The sequence below is a fragment of the Pleuronectes platessa genome, chromosome 15, assembly GCF_947347685.1.
Source record: "Pleuronectes platessa chromosome 15, fPlePla1.1, whole genome shotgun sequence".
Lineage (NCBI taxonomy): Eukaryota > Metazoa > Chordata > Actinopteri > Pleuronectiformes > Pleuronectidae > Pleuronectes > Pleuronectes platessa.
The window spans coordinates 4,129,259-4,144,284 of record NC_070640.1 but is presented as its reverse complement, the minus strand read 5'-3'; the positions used below and the strand labels follow the sequence as shown (position 1 = coordinate 4,144,284).

Sequence of the window (15,026 nt, the reverse complement as noted above, 5' to 3'; positions counted from 1 at the left end):
ATATTCTTTTCAACTAATAAAAGTGCAGTTCGAGCTGGAGCCATGTTTCTTTCATAGATCTCAAAAGTCAGAAATATCACTGAGTCAAATTAAAAATGTCAAAGCTTCATATCTTGCGCTCAGATACCGAGCTCTGCTTTTGTGAGTTCACCTTCACAAGAGTTTAAACATGAAGCCACGGAGCAACCGACTGGGAGATGGAATCCATTTGATGCTGTTTGAGTATAATGATCATAGAACAAAATACATATTCTGTTATGACTTTCAGATATATTTTTGTTTTATTGACCCAGGGTTTAAAGCAAAATCTTAAAATTGGATGTTTCAACTCCAAAAAATATACTTTTACTTTTACTCGAAAATTAAGATAAGTTTTGTGAGGCCACTGTGACCTTGAACTTTGACCTTTGACAACCAAATTCAAATCAGCTCACCCTTGAGTGCGAGTGAACGCTTGTACCACATTTGACGGAATTCCCTCAAGGCCTTCTGGAGATATCAGGTCCACTAATCTGCATGAGTGGATCCCTCTCCGTTTATAACCAGTAAAACAAACCTGTAATTTCCAGGTTTTCTTCCGGCTTTGACTTTTCTAATGTCTGACCCTGTTCCTCACGTACAGGGAGCTGTAGAGTGTCAGACAGGTGACTCACCTAATGTACCGACTTACCCCCTGGATCTCAGACAAGCTGACAACTGCACATCTACTTACATTCATCACTGGAAACACAGCGAAAGTTCAAGACCCCTCTCTCTCTCGTTATCTCCTCAGACGGCCCCTCGCTCCCTCCTCTCTCCAGCTCCACTCCTCTACCTGATCTGATCTCAGAGTAAACGGCCAGACTCGTCCTGTTCCGGGCAGCTATCTCGTCTTATCTAGAATTCCTTTAATGTTTAATAAGTGTATATCCGCTAACCCGACTTGTGTAACTGAATTAATAGGGGGATATTATACACTCTACGCAGGAGGTGACATTTGCACGGATGCTGGATTAAATGAGAAACAGGGCCTTACCTTCACAGAGGAAGAACTTGGACTCTCCCACGCTGATCTCTCCTTGTGTCGGAGTGATTTCCACCCGGATGGCGGCTGTGGAGGAAAAAGAAATATATACATTAGTCTCCAGGTTTTTCCCATCCAGACAGATGGTGACACAGGGGGCAAAGCACAATAAGGCAAAGGCTCCAAATCAAATTGCTTTGCTCTGCTCAAAAAAGAGCGAGCCTTCCTCATGCATAGCCTCAATGAATGAAACTCCGGGAATGAAATATGTATGCTGCTCACTAGAGTGCAACTTCTCCACGTGCACACGGGTTATAAATCTACATTTTGCTACAAGGACCTTGAGGAACTGCCAGCTTGAAAGGAGGCGGATGTATTGCACATTAAAGTTGTAACGTTTTTACATTCTTTTCATATGTTTCCTTGTGGGTTTTGTGTTGAAGGCATTGAATCACGGTGGAGTCAGATGCTTCCCACTCTGCAGGAGCTGGGTGGAAATTTGCATTATTGAAGAAACACTGAGACGGTGCTTTGTTTAAGTGTGAGCTGTCAATGAATCCTTTTACCTGAGACCCTGACAGTTAACTTTAATATGTCAAACACCTCATGACTGGGAAATATTACTGCGCAGTCATAGCAAACGGGTGCTAAATTATCAATAATCATAAAATAACTGACTAGTTTGGATGGTTTTTATTTTTTAATGAAGTTCGGGGGGTAAGCTGATCTTCAGTCCACTCTTAGATTTATGCAGTATCACTTTCTGAGGATTTATTTCTTCACTCAGGGTATTTATTTCTTCACCCCCCCGTCCCTGTTTCCCCCTGTCAGGTGATTTAAAAGGCAAAATGCCATAAATCAGACAAAATCCTTTTTCCTGAGTCTCCATGATGTCTCAGCTACAGCTAAAGGTAGACGCTAACAGACGATATTTAAAAAGCATCATGACCAACACCTGGTGTTGTTCTCAAACTGCACAGAGGGCTAAAAATAAAACAGGATGGAAAATATATTGCATATTCATTAGAAATAGAGTCAACATGTTGAAAGCCCAATCAGAGGATCCTCACTTTTCATTTACATCAGAGCGACAAGAGAGGTTTAATTTAAGACTTCTCTCCTCAGTGAAGTCAGGAATGGGAGCAAGGCGCCGACTGTGAAGAGGAGGCGCCACCGAATCGTGGTCGGGGGACGGAGACGGGGACGGAGATGGAGACAGACGGAGAAATCCCACCAAGCCTTCGGTGTGTTTCCACTTCACAGAGAAGCGGCGAGTCAGCCTCAGCTCAATTCACACCAGGGAATTCATGGGAACTGTTTGCAAGGACTCGCCATTCAGGAGCCAGGCGGCTAACTAACGTCACCACAATGAGCTGCTGCTGCTTCATAATGCGACAATCTCACAGCTGAGGTAACACATCAGTGAATGAGGAGAGACATTCTCTGCCTTCGATGCTCTTTTTCCTTTTTTTTACCTCCTGCACATTTCTTTATGTGAAAGACCATCATCATTACGCACTGAGGCAGAACTCGAGGCAAAATATTGGGCGAAAGAAAATGTATACAGTATCAGGGATCGCACAAAAAATGTGCTTCTGTGTTTGGAGAACAATGAGGGGCTTCACTTTCTGACCCTAAAGCTGTGGATCAACAAACAATGGCAGGAAGTTAAACTAATGGATCTTCTCCACAAATTACCCACATTTAAATTCATAACCTCAATCAATGTTGAAATACTATGTTGTGCTTATGTTCCTTCCTCTCTTGGACTTTTAAGTAGGTATGGTGCAACATGTGATCAGCATCTTACAGCAGCAGCTCCTGTTGTAAGTTTCCTTGTCCATCATAGTCTTAAATATGGATTCAACTCGTCGAGAAAGGAATAATACCCCCCCCCCCCCTCCCCCTCCCCTAAGGCTCCATCAAGGAGTAATACAAATATTGATTTGCAGAAAAACTCGGCCTCTGCCACATGAATGACCCGGCCTTTGTTTCCGGACTCGCATGCAGCCTCCAGAGTTCAAGGGAAAAAAACCCACTGCCCACATTGTGTTTGCTTCTACAGGGCTGGAGGTAGATACAGAGAAAAACCAACATATCCATTTCCTCCGTCCCTCATCTACCAGATCGCAGATATACGAGGCTGCAAACCCAGGCCCTGCCGACTAAGACAACTGGCCAGAACTCAACTGATCATATCTGCAGCACTAAAGACAACAGAGAGGCATTCAGGCGGTGTGGGAAAGATAGTCATTCTCATAGTCACTTTCTCGGTGTGTGTATGTGTGTGTGTGTGTCTCTGAATTGCCACTTGTGCAGCGGCTCTGTGTGAGTCTGTGTCTCAGCTGAGAGAATATCGGGAGTAATGAAGTGAAAGTGTGAAACCTAAGAAGTCATGAGGCTTATAGTTGCAAAAGAATATTCATCAAAACCGCCTTGTTTCATTTGAACAAGGAACTAGATAAAGTCTGATTTGCTTTGTCTGCCAAACGGATCAAAAGCCATATTCCCGTGTAAACATATAGCCTACATGTATACAGCACATTTTAAATATATATATATCACTCTTTAGAAAGATCCCTTCATCTTAATAGAAGATAAATACCAGGGAGTCAGAAGATACAGTAAAGAACCGAGCTGGTAGGAAACACAACAGAAGCTTCACTGCTTTGATTTCCCCACCAAACCTAAATGCACAGAAACCAGGTGCTCCTTGAAAAAAAAAACGTTTTCACAAAGACAATCTCATTAAAAAAAAAAAACTGTAGAGACACTAACACTAATTTTCAAAAGAGATAATAATAAAAGACAAATTACACCGAGTGCAGGTCTCATTAAAATCCGGACCATTAAAGCATTAATTTCCCCCACTGCCAAATGGGAATTGTTAATATGGTGATTGCACTGGGTGTAATAATACAACAAAGCAAACTGGGTGTAGTCATTAACGTACAGGTAAAACCATTGAAATGAAAAGAGTCCAAGAGGAACTCAAAGTGGAGCAGAACACAATCACAAAAAGGACATTTGGGCTGTTTTCTCAAAATATTCAGGAAACGTTATTTTTTATCGAAAGGGGAGGGGGGGGGGGGCAGTTTTGAGAGGAGCAGCTGTTTTCAAAGGGAAGCGGTGTCAATCTCCGTGGCCCCTGAAATACAAGGCACCGTCACGTCCACGGTGATCTGAGTGGTGACGACCCCTAAGACACACAAAGAGGGGAGGCTGCTCCCGGTGGCGTTTGAAGCTCTACCCCCCCACCCCCACCCCCCCCCACAGACGGCACTGGGGATTTGAAGCTGCCTTTGATTACGTGAAAGGTGACGCCCAGGGTAAAAGGCAGAGTTACCAAGCTCCTGCATAGAGCTGGATGCTGCTGTCAAATGTGGACTGGATGGAAAATAAGGGAAATTCGTTCGGGGCTCTTCACGTCGTTTAATAACACGACATATGTTATATTTATTGTATGTTATGTTGCATGTTCTTCCCGTGTCTTTGTGGGTTTTCTCCAGGTAGCTCCCCCTCCCCACAGTCCAAGGACATGCAGGCTGGGTTTAGGTTAACTGGAGTGAATGGTCCACTGGTCAGCTTTGCAACACGCTGGTGACCAGTCCGGGCTTTACCCTTCCTCTTGATAAAGGTCAGTTGGGATTAGTTCCAGCCCCCCCCCCCCCCCCCCATGGTATCGTAGAATAGCGTAGCATAGCGTATCGTGGCGGTCAACAAAAAATACAGCGTCCCCACCCCCCCATATCATATTTGACCTACTTCCTGCTAAATTAATATGATCATGAGTAAACAATAAATAAAAAATAATACTCCAGAAAAATATAAACTTATTAAGGGCTCCTACAGTATTCATTGTGTTTGTCTTAAATGTTCTAGGACTTAAAGGAAGATTCAATTTTGACATTGACGTCTTAGAAAATGTAAATTTCAGACATTCCATGAAACCTGCAGAAACACCAGCATCATCCTTTAATGTGCTGGAATTCAAGAAGACCAGACAGAGATTATGTGACTAAAGAGGGAAATGAGGGAGCGCAGAACCAGGGAGATTGGGGGGGGGGGGGGGGGGGGGGTAGATTAACAGGACAGATAGAACGAAGTGTTTGGCATAGTGAAGAGAGAGCTTAGATAAAGGATGAAGCTATCTGTGCCCTGATGTGCGCAGTCATGACACCAATACAATATCTCTCCACTAAGCTGCCTCTCCCTCACCTCCAGTCTCCTCCACAGTCCTTTAAACCCCCTGTCTGCTCTCAGGAGAAACGTCTTCACGCCTCATTCCACCTCTGAGACACGTACAGTCACATCAGCCGCCACTTAAACAAACAGCACAATCCTCCTTTCGTTTAAATCAGCCTATTTTCACAGAGGTGAAGGCTTTCGAGTGAATCACTGTAAATCTACACGTCGGAGAACGGAGCCCCGCTGGATATTGTTCAAAATTACCTCCATTGTCATTATATGCCTGACTGCATAATTTCATTTATATCATATTTGGCACAATACGGAACTATACACAACATAATAACTTTTGTTCCCACACTAATTCTGGGTCCCTGCCTCCCAAACAGAGCCGAGCTGCAGACACATGAGGTTTGACTTTAGCCTGAGTTCGAGTGAAAACTGGAGATGATGGAATTTCTACAAATATAATATATTTATAAGTAAAGAAAGTCCAAACCATCCGTCCATCTTCCAACCATCACATGCTTATTAAAATCGACAAACATCTCAATTCTTATTCCATGAAACAACACAGAATTGTCTGGAGTATAGTGATTGTGGCTGTTTAAGTCTTTACTGTCTGTGTCTGGCTTTAATAAACTGACTTTACTCTGGGCTTTAACGTAATTTAAACGTACTCGAGTTACAGAGTGAAGTAAAAACATATTTGTGGTCAAAGCAGGAACATTAGAGGCATAAACGGCCCCTTGCTGGAATATCTTTATTAAAATATTATCAGCGTGGGTGTAGAAACAGAGGAAGTAAAAAAAAAGAACATCTGGGCACATGGACAAGAAGTCAAAGTCCACCATGCTCTCCCTGATTCCAGCAGTGGGCTCAGGTGAACGCTGGAGACTGAAACTCGTCTGTGAAGTGGACTCACTGAGGTAGAGAAGCTCCCTGAACCAGGACTAGGCTAAATTGAACCGGACCAACTGGCCAACTCGGACACAACGGGTCAACCTGCAGGAAGCCCCGTGGGACTTTGAGTTATCTGGTTCACCATTTGTGATTTTTTTTTTACTCCTCCAGGGAAACATGTTTCAGTATGCAGAGCAGAACACAGCCTCCGACAAATATTTGCATGAATAAAACTCCAGCGTGTCCCTGCAGACTTCCAGAGCCGTGTCCCTGTGTATTTTTGGATTTTCGGGGGCAGCACGACTGTATAATCAGAGATGACAGTTTTTCTCTGCCATCAAACCTGAGTGCATCCTGTTTCTTGTTCCTACTCCTTCTGGAAGGAGAGAAACTGTCAGGTGGTTCCACGAGACGTCCACAGAGGCAATTAGCAGCCATAGCAACTCCAGACTCCTTCTGTTCTTTCACATGGAGGACGGTCTCCCACAGCTACCTTTATCCCCACAGGTCCAATCGTGAATATCTGACTACAAACAAAGTTACCGTGAAACTACATTTATAAGTCATTTGCCGAATAAACACAACCATAAAAATATGCCACACTAATTATGTTTTTATTAATAAATACATTAAAGCAGGGCTGGAGAGTTGAGGTCATGCTGTTTTAGTCGCAGGCCCCTAGGGAGTAATTACACTGCCTCCAGATTCAAAGCAACACGGACCAAAACATCTGAACCCTTCTGATGCTTCTTTATAAAATTAAATCACCACAGTTGGACAAAATAAATCAATTTTTCTTTGCCTTTCAAATTTTCTAACATCATTTTCATTAGCATTTGGGTCAAAAGGATCAGAAACAAAGGTTTGTAGCATCACAAGGAAATTAGAAACATTAATAAACAACCCCTTTTGCGCATATACACACTCGTACATACACACAACCACACTCAGGGCTTCTCATGCGGACTGATTATTCAAATTCTTAACGCGACAGAGTTGGGAAAGGAACTCGGATGAAGGCGCATATTTAAAGCTACTCATGCTGAGCTCAGAAGCAATCACAGCAATGGTGTTTTAATTTACTTATAATCCCTCGATACTTTGAAGCAAATACGCCTGCGAGCTTTGAGCAACAATGACCAGAAACCACAGAGTGAAGATACGAGCACTGACCATTCTCTGGTGAGCGGATTAGGGATTTTACAGCCAGCTACTGTGAACAGTCCTTTAAGCATCTTAATCACAGAGTTCTTTAATTCCAAATTACGTGAGAGTCCAAATATTGATACGGGCCACAAACTGTGCGGGTTTGTGAAGTAAACACACGAGAAGTATTTGGTTCAGCTGAGGGGGAACAACCTGAAGTTTGCAGCAGCTTCTTCCCCATCTTTGGATCAGAGGGTTTGCACGGCTAATTGAAGCCTGGCAGCCGGCGGTGACTGGCTCCATTACAAGGAGGCTACACCAGTCAGCTGTTGGTGCTTAGCATGCAAGTCATGATGGAGCAAGCACACACCATGCAGGGGCAGTGGGCGCTGTGTGTGTCGCCGCACTGGGATGCATGCGTAACCAGCACAGTCACTTAGAAAGGGAATTCTCACAGGATGTACAGAAGGAGGAGGAGGAGACCCGAGGTTCACTTTTCTTTTTTGTATGTGTGGATTTTATTGTCAAGTGCTCATGAATCAAGATGTGAGCACTGAGAACAAGAGCAGGATGCAAAGTGCACAGCAGTCATTTAATGTCATTCCCTCTTTCCAACAGGAAACCCATTTTCAATCTATCAGGAAATTGGTTCGACAGTTTAATCCTTAATTCCCCACAGGGAATGAGGAGGAAGTAATGCTGCAATGCATTCCCCAGACATTAGGAGACAATCTTCATCTTAAAATGGTCCTTTTTCATTTTTATGAATATAGCGGAGCATCTCTTTTTTTTTGCCGCTGCTTCATAAGTGAAAGTAAGAGAGAGGTCGGAAAACAAAATGTGAAAATAGGCAGAGACTCCATTTGTTGTTATGTGGTTTACCATATTACACAGAGCCATATTGAACTGCAACTCAGAGATGCACTTAAAATGAGATTTTCTCTTGGTGAATTTAAGCAGAGGAAACCATCTCTGAGGCCTGTGTAAGATCTAGTCTGTGGACGTTCTAATCCAAGACTTCACCTCACATGCTCTGAAATGAGAGGGTCGTTGAACCTCAGGTTGAAACTAAGATCAACGAATCCATTTGCCTGAATCAAGTCTTAATATGTATATAGAGTCGTAACAGTTTACAGTGCCTTCCTTTCTGTAAACCAGCAACCATCTAATGTTCAAAGCATTTAAATATTTACAGTGATCCTCAAGTTGGAATTCACAAATACAGAGTCAATCAGTAATCCTCAATGTGCAACCCCCCCCCCCCCCCCGCGTGCAAAGCCTTCTTCTACCAAGTCAAAGCTTTGTTAGTCAAGTCACGTCAAGTCCTACTGTATTGTCTGCTATCACACAGTGTGCTTCACGAAACCCACACACAAGCTTTCCCTCTAACCTCTGAGAGAAACTTCTCTTCACAAACTTCAAGAGGAGTCCTGACAGGCATTTTCAAAAACCCTCTACGACACCTTCACAGCTCTGCATAAACACCCACTCATCACTACTATCATGCCGTCTTGGAATTGGCTCCCGATTCACCCTGCGACATCTCTCTAAAGCTTTTCCCCCGACTTGGCAGCGAATGCAAAGGAAACACCTCACACTGTCACGAGCCACTGAGTCCCCTTCAGCCTCCAGCGGTGCCAGAACCTGTCATTCTCCTCCCACCCACCAGATGCCCCCAGACTTTGACCTGTGTTTCCAATCAGCTGGACTACCCCTGCCACTCGTTACCCCGGTCAGTACACGTTCCAGCCATTGTCACCGGCTCTTCTTAAGTTTGTCGGTTTGAGTTTCTGTCCCGGTGTGATTCCACGAGAATCTGGCACCTGCCTCCATTCCCGGTGGAGACAGCTTCCTGCGTGTTGCTTCCTGTTGTCTATGGCTGACAGCGTGCCAGTCATCCCTCCTTCCTGTTTACTCACCCATCCACACGTGAGCCTGTCAGTTCACATTTAAATCAACCCCCCTGCATCAAACTGGTCGGTTCTAGTGTCCTGCAGTTGACTAATGAACCATTCAAACTGTGACCTTACACACCAAACAAACAATTGACCCATTGGACCTCAGGTTTCAGGTGGAAGAACTTAACGAGGTGAGTTAACGAAGCTGCATTCAAAGCCTTAGAAATCCACCGTCACTAGCCTCGAGCGCTGAACTAAAAATATGCAGCCTTGGCTTTTGTTGTCAAAGCTTCGGTGGGAAAGGTTTTTATAGCTTTTTTTTTACTGCTGTGCTAGATACCTCCAGATCCAATTCCTCCATTTTGCCAACTTCCTAGCTGGCCAGCTCGCCTCCAGTGTGCATGTCATCATCCGGCTGAGTCCATTAGGTCACCAGTTGCCCCAGCCTTAGCCTGTTAGCCCCTAGCCTGCTTTTCAGCTGGCGACCCTCCGGCCTGCTAGCCTCCTGACACCCATGGCGGTCATGGCTCCCCAAGTCCTTCAGCTGCCTCACCCCACAGCTGATTCCCAGTTAGCAACCCCAAAGAAAACCCTACTCCTGATCTCCAGTCAGTGGTCACCAGTACAGAGCCTGTTCTCTCATCTGAGTCCATGATGGCCAGAAGGATCACCAGCCTGTCGACTCCATGCTCCAGTCACTAGCCTCACTTTGCATCCTGTCAGCCACAAAGTGCTTCCAGCAGGTTGTCACCCTGAGAAGCTAGTCACAGCTCATCAGGTTCACACAGTGACGTACTGGTCCCATTGGGATATTCACTACTGGCTTAAAATGCTGGATTGGGCATCGTGATAATGGAACCAATCAATACAATTTCATGTTATTCAATGTTAACTCTGTTTTGCTAGAAGTAGAGCTAACTTAGCATGGAAGGAACAAAAAAAGACTTTCTTTATTTACTTGGACGAATCTAAATTAGTCACTTTCATGCATTTAATTTGTCACATATTCATATACAACGTTAACTTTTATCCTACAGTAAGTACAGATTGATTACCAGCACTGTTACTTTGGTCCCGTCGCACTTTATATGGAAATGGATTTGCAGGTGACCTGTGAATATACTCTTGGTAGCAGCAGTTAAATTCAGCCTCTGAAGAGAACTTTCTTTGAGCACTATGCTTCCAAACTCTTGTCGCAGAGCCTGATAAAGTAGCTTTTCAGAGGCACATTTCAAAGGGTCCCCCCCCCCCCCAACAAACACACACACACTTATCATTTACCTGCTGCACTGGCACACTATACAAAGCACTAAGCAGTGGTTTCAGGCCCTTATCACATTGACAAGGACGTGTCGTCAACTAAGCTCCTTCTCTTCACATCATTACAGTCATTCACCACCGCGGCTTTGGTGGGATTATGGTTTTTGCCATCACTCCCCCACCACCACCACTACCACCACCAGCAGCCACCACTTAATTTGTCAACCAGCCACATAACAAGTGGAGAGAAGTGGATCTGGAAGCAGAAATCAACAGTTTTTAAAAGGTTTTTTTTTTTCTTCCACTAACTTCACAGCGGAGATGAGTGACACTTCCTGCAGCATCACACTCAACTTCCTCTATTGATCCAGAAAACGTTCTGTCTCACCTCGCGTCCTTCACACAAACAACTCCCTCATAGATTTCCAATGGCTGCAGGCCCCTCGTCTGTCATTATTAATATCTGGATATTGGACGGAGGCGAAACGGTGAATCGTCCCTCTTTACCCTGATTAATTTGAGTCTTGTCGTTCTGACAGCACTTAATTACTGAACCTGGAGCGAGCGCTGCACAAAAGGGCAGGAGGGAGAAAACAGGCAGACCAAGACATCTGGCTGTAAACACATCACGAACAGAAGCTCGTAGGGGGAAGAGTAAAATACCAAAAGTTCATAAAACACAAAGAAAGGATCTAAAGTTCAGCTGCAGTATCCCTCCTGCTCACAGCAGGAAGTCTGGTCTGTAATGGGGATAAAGATGTAAAGCATCTGACCTCAGAGTGACATAACAGAGAGGGTCAGGGGTTTATTTGAAACATAACGGTGAATCTTCAAGATAATATTTAACAGATTCCAAGGTGCTCTGACATGTTCAGAGACATTTTGTAAGTTGAAATCTCGGTGTGATGCTGGTTCACGATCAAAGCTTCTTTGAGAGTTTATCCTTTGGGGAGTATGAATGTTCTCAGTGAATTTAAAAGGTACAAAAAATCTGACCTTTAAATGCTTCAAATAAAGTTTCTTACGAATATAAAAAAAAAGGGAAGAAATTCACTTAGTCATTCAGGACCATTAATAACCACATCAGATGGAAATGGCAGAGGAAAAATACAGGGTTGCCAAAATTATGAATCTTCCTCTTGGAGTCTTGTATCCGACATTTCCATTAGAATCTGGCCTCTGGTATCTCACTTGTGACCAGAACGTTGGACTGGCAGCCAAACAGACTGACCCAACGACTGGCATTAGCATTTAATAATAAGCAGTTATAGCCGTGCCAAAGCAGTAATGGCAAGTTCATTTTATTTTGAAGCAACCTGCATGATTTAATACACTGGTGGCCATTACCAGATTGGGAAAAAACTTCTACCAGTGATTTGCAGAGATGGCTTTTCAAGGTTTTAAATTTATCGTCATTTTTGTCTTTTTCTTTTTCTACCACACCCACACATTGCTCTCCTCCGCTGAAGAAGATCAGGGAAATTACTTCACATAATTTCCAACAGGTCTGACCTGAATATGCTTCGGCTCCAACCAATTAACCTCCAGCAGGGTCTTTCTGTCACAAGGTTAAATCCCCTGCTACATTATAATTAACTGGGATACGACGGAGGCCAAGCCGCACTTTGGAAAAATGGAAATGTAACATGTTTAAGGTCGAAAACTATAAGATTCAGGTTGTTTTTTTTTTTGACGCTAAATAAAAAGACGTCCTTCCTCTGATGGAAGAAGCAGCGTCTGAGTTTGACATCTGAGAAGCCAAATCAAGAATTGCAAGTAAAATCCACCAGATACATAATTAGAAACCATCTCTGCAGTGGCATTTCCCATTGAAGTCTTATTTTGGTTGCAGAGTAAATCCTGTATTCTTCCTGTATTCTCTGTGCACGCTCAGTGTGAGTGAAATTGCCCGTCTGCAGTTCTAATTAACTAATGAGGCCAAAAGGGCCCAAGCGCTTCCACCAACCTCTTTCTTTGTTTGACCCTGAGGTGGCCCTGTATCTCAGCAGACTGATAATGACTGCCGAGCTCCAGAACACTGCGTGGCATACCAATCGCTGAGAAATGAATCTCCAGTGCATGCACAGCGGCAGGCGGGCTCACATCATCTAAACCACATTAACGTCTCGTTGCTTTTTACACTCAACTTTCCTCAAGAAAATATTTCTGCACGATGGAGGAAAAACTGAGATTTTAACCTTTCAGCTTTTACGGAATCATGCCTCACCTTTTTCTTACCTCTGCTCTTTGCACCAATGAAGGATCTTTGAGTAAATTCTCAAAGGAAAATGGTGTTTGGGAGATGATGCCCCCCCTCCAGGCTGCAGCTAATTCTGTAAACATATTTCGTTGCTTAAGGCTCCAAGGCTGTGCTCCGTAAAGGTTATGGTTTGCCTTGAATACAAGATGAATGAATACCGGCAATAAATAATGTTCGGACAAATAGCTGGAACTATCACTGGCTGGGTTTGTGATGCAGCTCATAATCTTTGGGTTTGCCAGCATTTCATTTTACCGCTAAAGCTCTAAAATCCGCACTATTTTTTGAATTAATTCGAATCGTGTAGTTTTTTTTAATGATTTTTTTATTTTTATTTTAAGAGAAATATTCATGACCGGGGCCCGATTACCACCAGATTAACACTCAAGGGCAAAATAAGAGCCTAGAGCCGCTGTTGAAGCAGATTTGTAAATGTGCTCTGAGGTTCCTCTCCACCTCGCAGGATCTGCACACTGAAGTGTCTCTCCGGGCTTGTTACTGTGAGCTACACTTCATTTAAGTCATTTTTAATCCTTTGTTAATTTAAAAAACTGTTGGGCTTCGGTAGCTTAACATTCCATATGTTATAACCTTGGTATCCTCCATATGAGCACGGGAGACGAATGATGATCCAAAACAGATTGGAATTTAAAAGTCTGACCTCGGTGGCTTTCACGTAGCGTTAGACTAAAAGCTTTGCTCGCGCGCCGGGTGTCTGAGGAGCTGCGGTGGTGTTATCCTTCATGGGCCAGCAGCCTCATCTGAATTGTTGACAGTGGCTAAATGACCCAAGAGACAAGTTTGGCAGCAAGTGGTTATAAACTTGCTGAGATGGATTCAGTCATAGCTTCCCCTCAAGGCACCTCGGAGGGGCCCCCGACTCCAGATATGGGAGATATGATATTCTGCGAGTGGTGAATTTTTAAGATATGAGAAATGTTTCCCATAAATTTAGTAGGAAAGCAAGAGGGCAAGAAAGACAAACACAGAGGAAAGTTAACATGGTGCAAAGCGGGCTCGATCCGAAAAAATTAGGCTACTACCTCTATCCCCAGGTTATTGTATGGGTTTGACATGTGTGGCACTGATCATAAAACCAGATATGGTAAATTATGCCCCATATGGATCCACACAACAACCACCACAAACCTATTTAACCACCTAAGGAGGAATCATGTCAACAGAGAGTCTCAGTCAAAACCACCCGTGGTCTAAAGGTCTTTAAAAACCACGGGGTGCACAAACACACAACGTGAAAATAAACAACTTTCACCGGGCAATATTTTCACATCAAAACTATTCACCCCGGCAGCTCTGCAGGGGTGAAACTTTCAGAGTGAAATCGTAGAAAGTAGATCAGCACCAGTTCATTCCCCCAGTAACAACTTCTTTGTCAATTAAAATGTGTTTATGAGGAGGATGTCAGCAAGTGGCAATGTTTTTCTTTGCAATAAGAAGTGATGTTGTTGACAGCATGTGAGATAACAACATTACTCCTGGTGTGAGAAATACTTTAAGACACGTTTTCATTTAAAAAACAGTCAATTAAAGAGAGATAATGCAATTAAAAGGATCAATGCACAAATACAGACGTTCTAAAGCAAACGTGCTGCATTACAATCATGTGCATAGTTGAACCTATGGAGGCGGAGGGGGGGTAACATGTGGCATGTGTCCATGGCACGGGCGCCACAGCTTACATAGCTCACTGAATCATAGTGAGCCTGCACTGAGGATTGGATGTGGCAGAATCCATGAACAGAGGGCTGACCTTAAATCCAATTGAATCTTTCAATCGCTTTACAGCCGCCGGCTCGTTCTGTGCTGATTCCTCACAGGACCCGAGACGCTGCCCTCTGTCCACAGGCTCATTGAGTATCACCCGCACATAAGACTTGAAAACCCAAACCATGGAAGCTCTCATGCACCAGTGGATGATACAATAAGGAGCCGCACTCGATATTAACCACATCCCAGCGGTACTGGTTTCTCTTTCTGGACGTGTGAGTGATGGGCAACTCCACGCTGGCTGTTAGAGATAGAATGAAACTCTTTTACATAATTGAAAGTGGCTTGTTAATTCATATCCTCTTGAGCTTTTTTGCTTCCATTTGACCAATGCGCCGCTTGCTGTGATGAAAGCTTTGGCTGACAGCTCTCCCGCCAAACAAAAGGGACGTTCATCTGAAAGCAGTTACACACATCACCAGGGTGTATATCTGCCAGTCGGTTAACAGAGCGGTCTGCTAACCTTTCCTGAACTCCTTTACTGTCTGTCACGCCGCAGAGAGCGAGGATACCGACCCCCCCCCCGCCTGCCAGACGCCTCCTCTCAGAGACAGACACACTGTCTATCACTCACGCACAG

At 43.9% G+C, this 15,026-nt stretch overlaps 1 protein-coding gene across 1 annotated transcript in view; it reads right to left on the bottom strand.

The window, feature by feature from the left end:
• Window positions 1–15,026, bottom strand: part of LOC128457346 (neural cell adhesion molecule 1-like) — a 159,978-nt gene that overhangs the window by 41,564 nt on the left and 103,388 nt on the right. Inside the window, exon 2 of the mRNA XM_053441996.1 lies at window positions 1,016–1,121. Coding sequence (XP_053297971.1) covers window positions 1,016–1,121 — 106 coding nt within the window. The remainder of the gene's footprint in view (window positions 1–1,015; window positions 1,122–15,026) is intronic.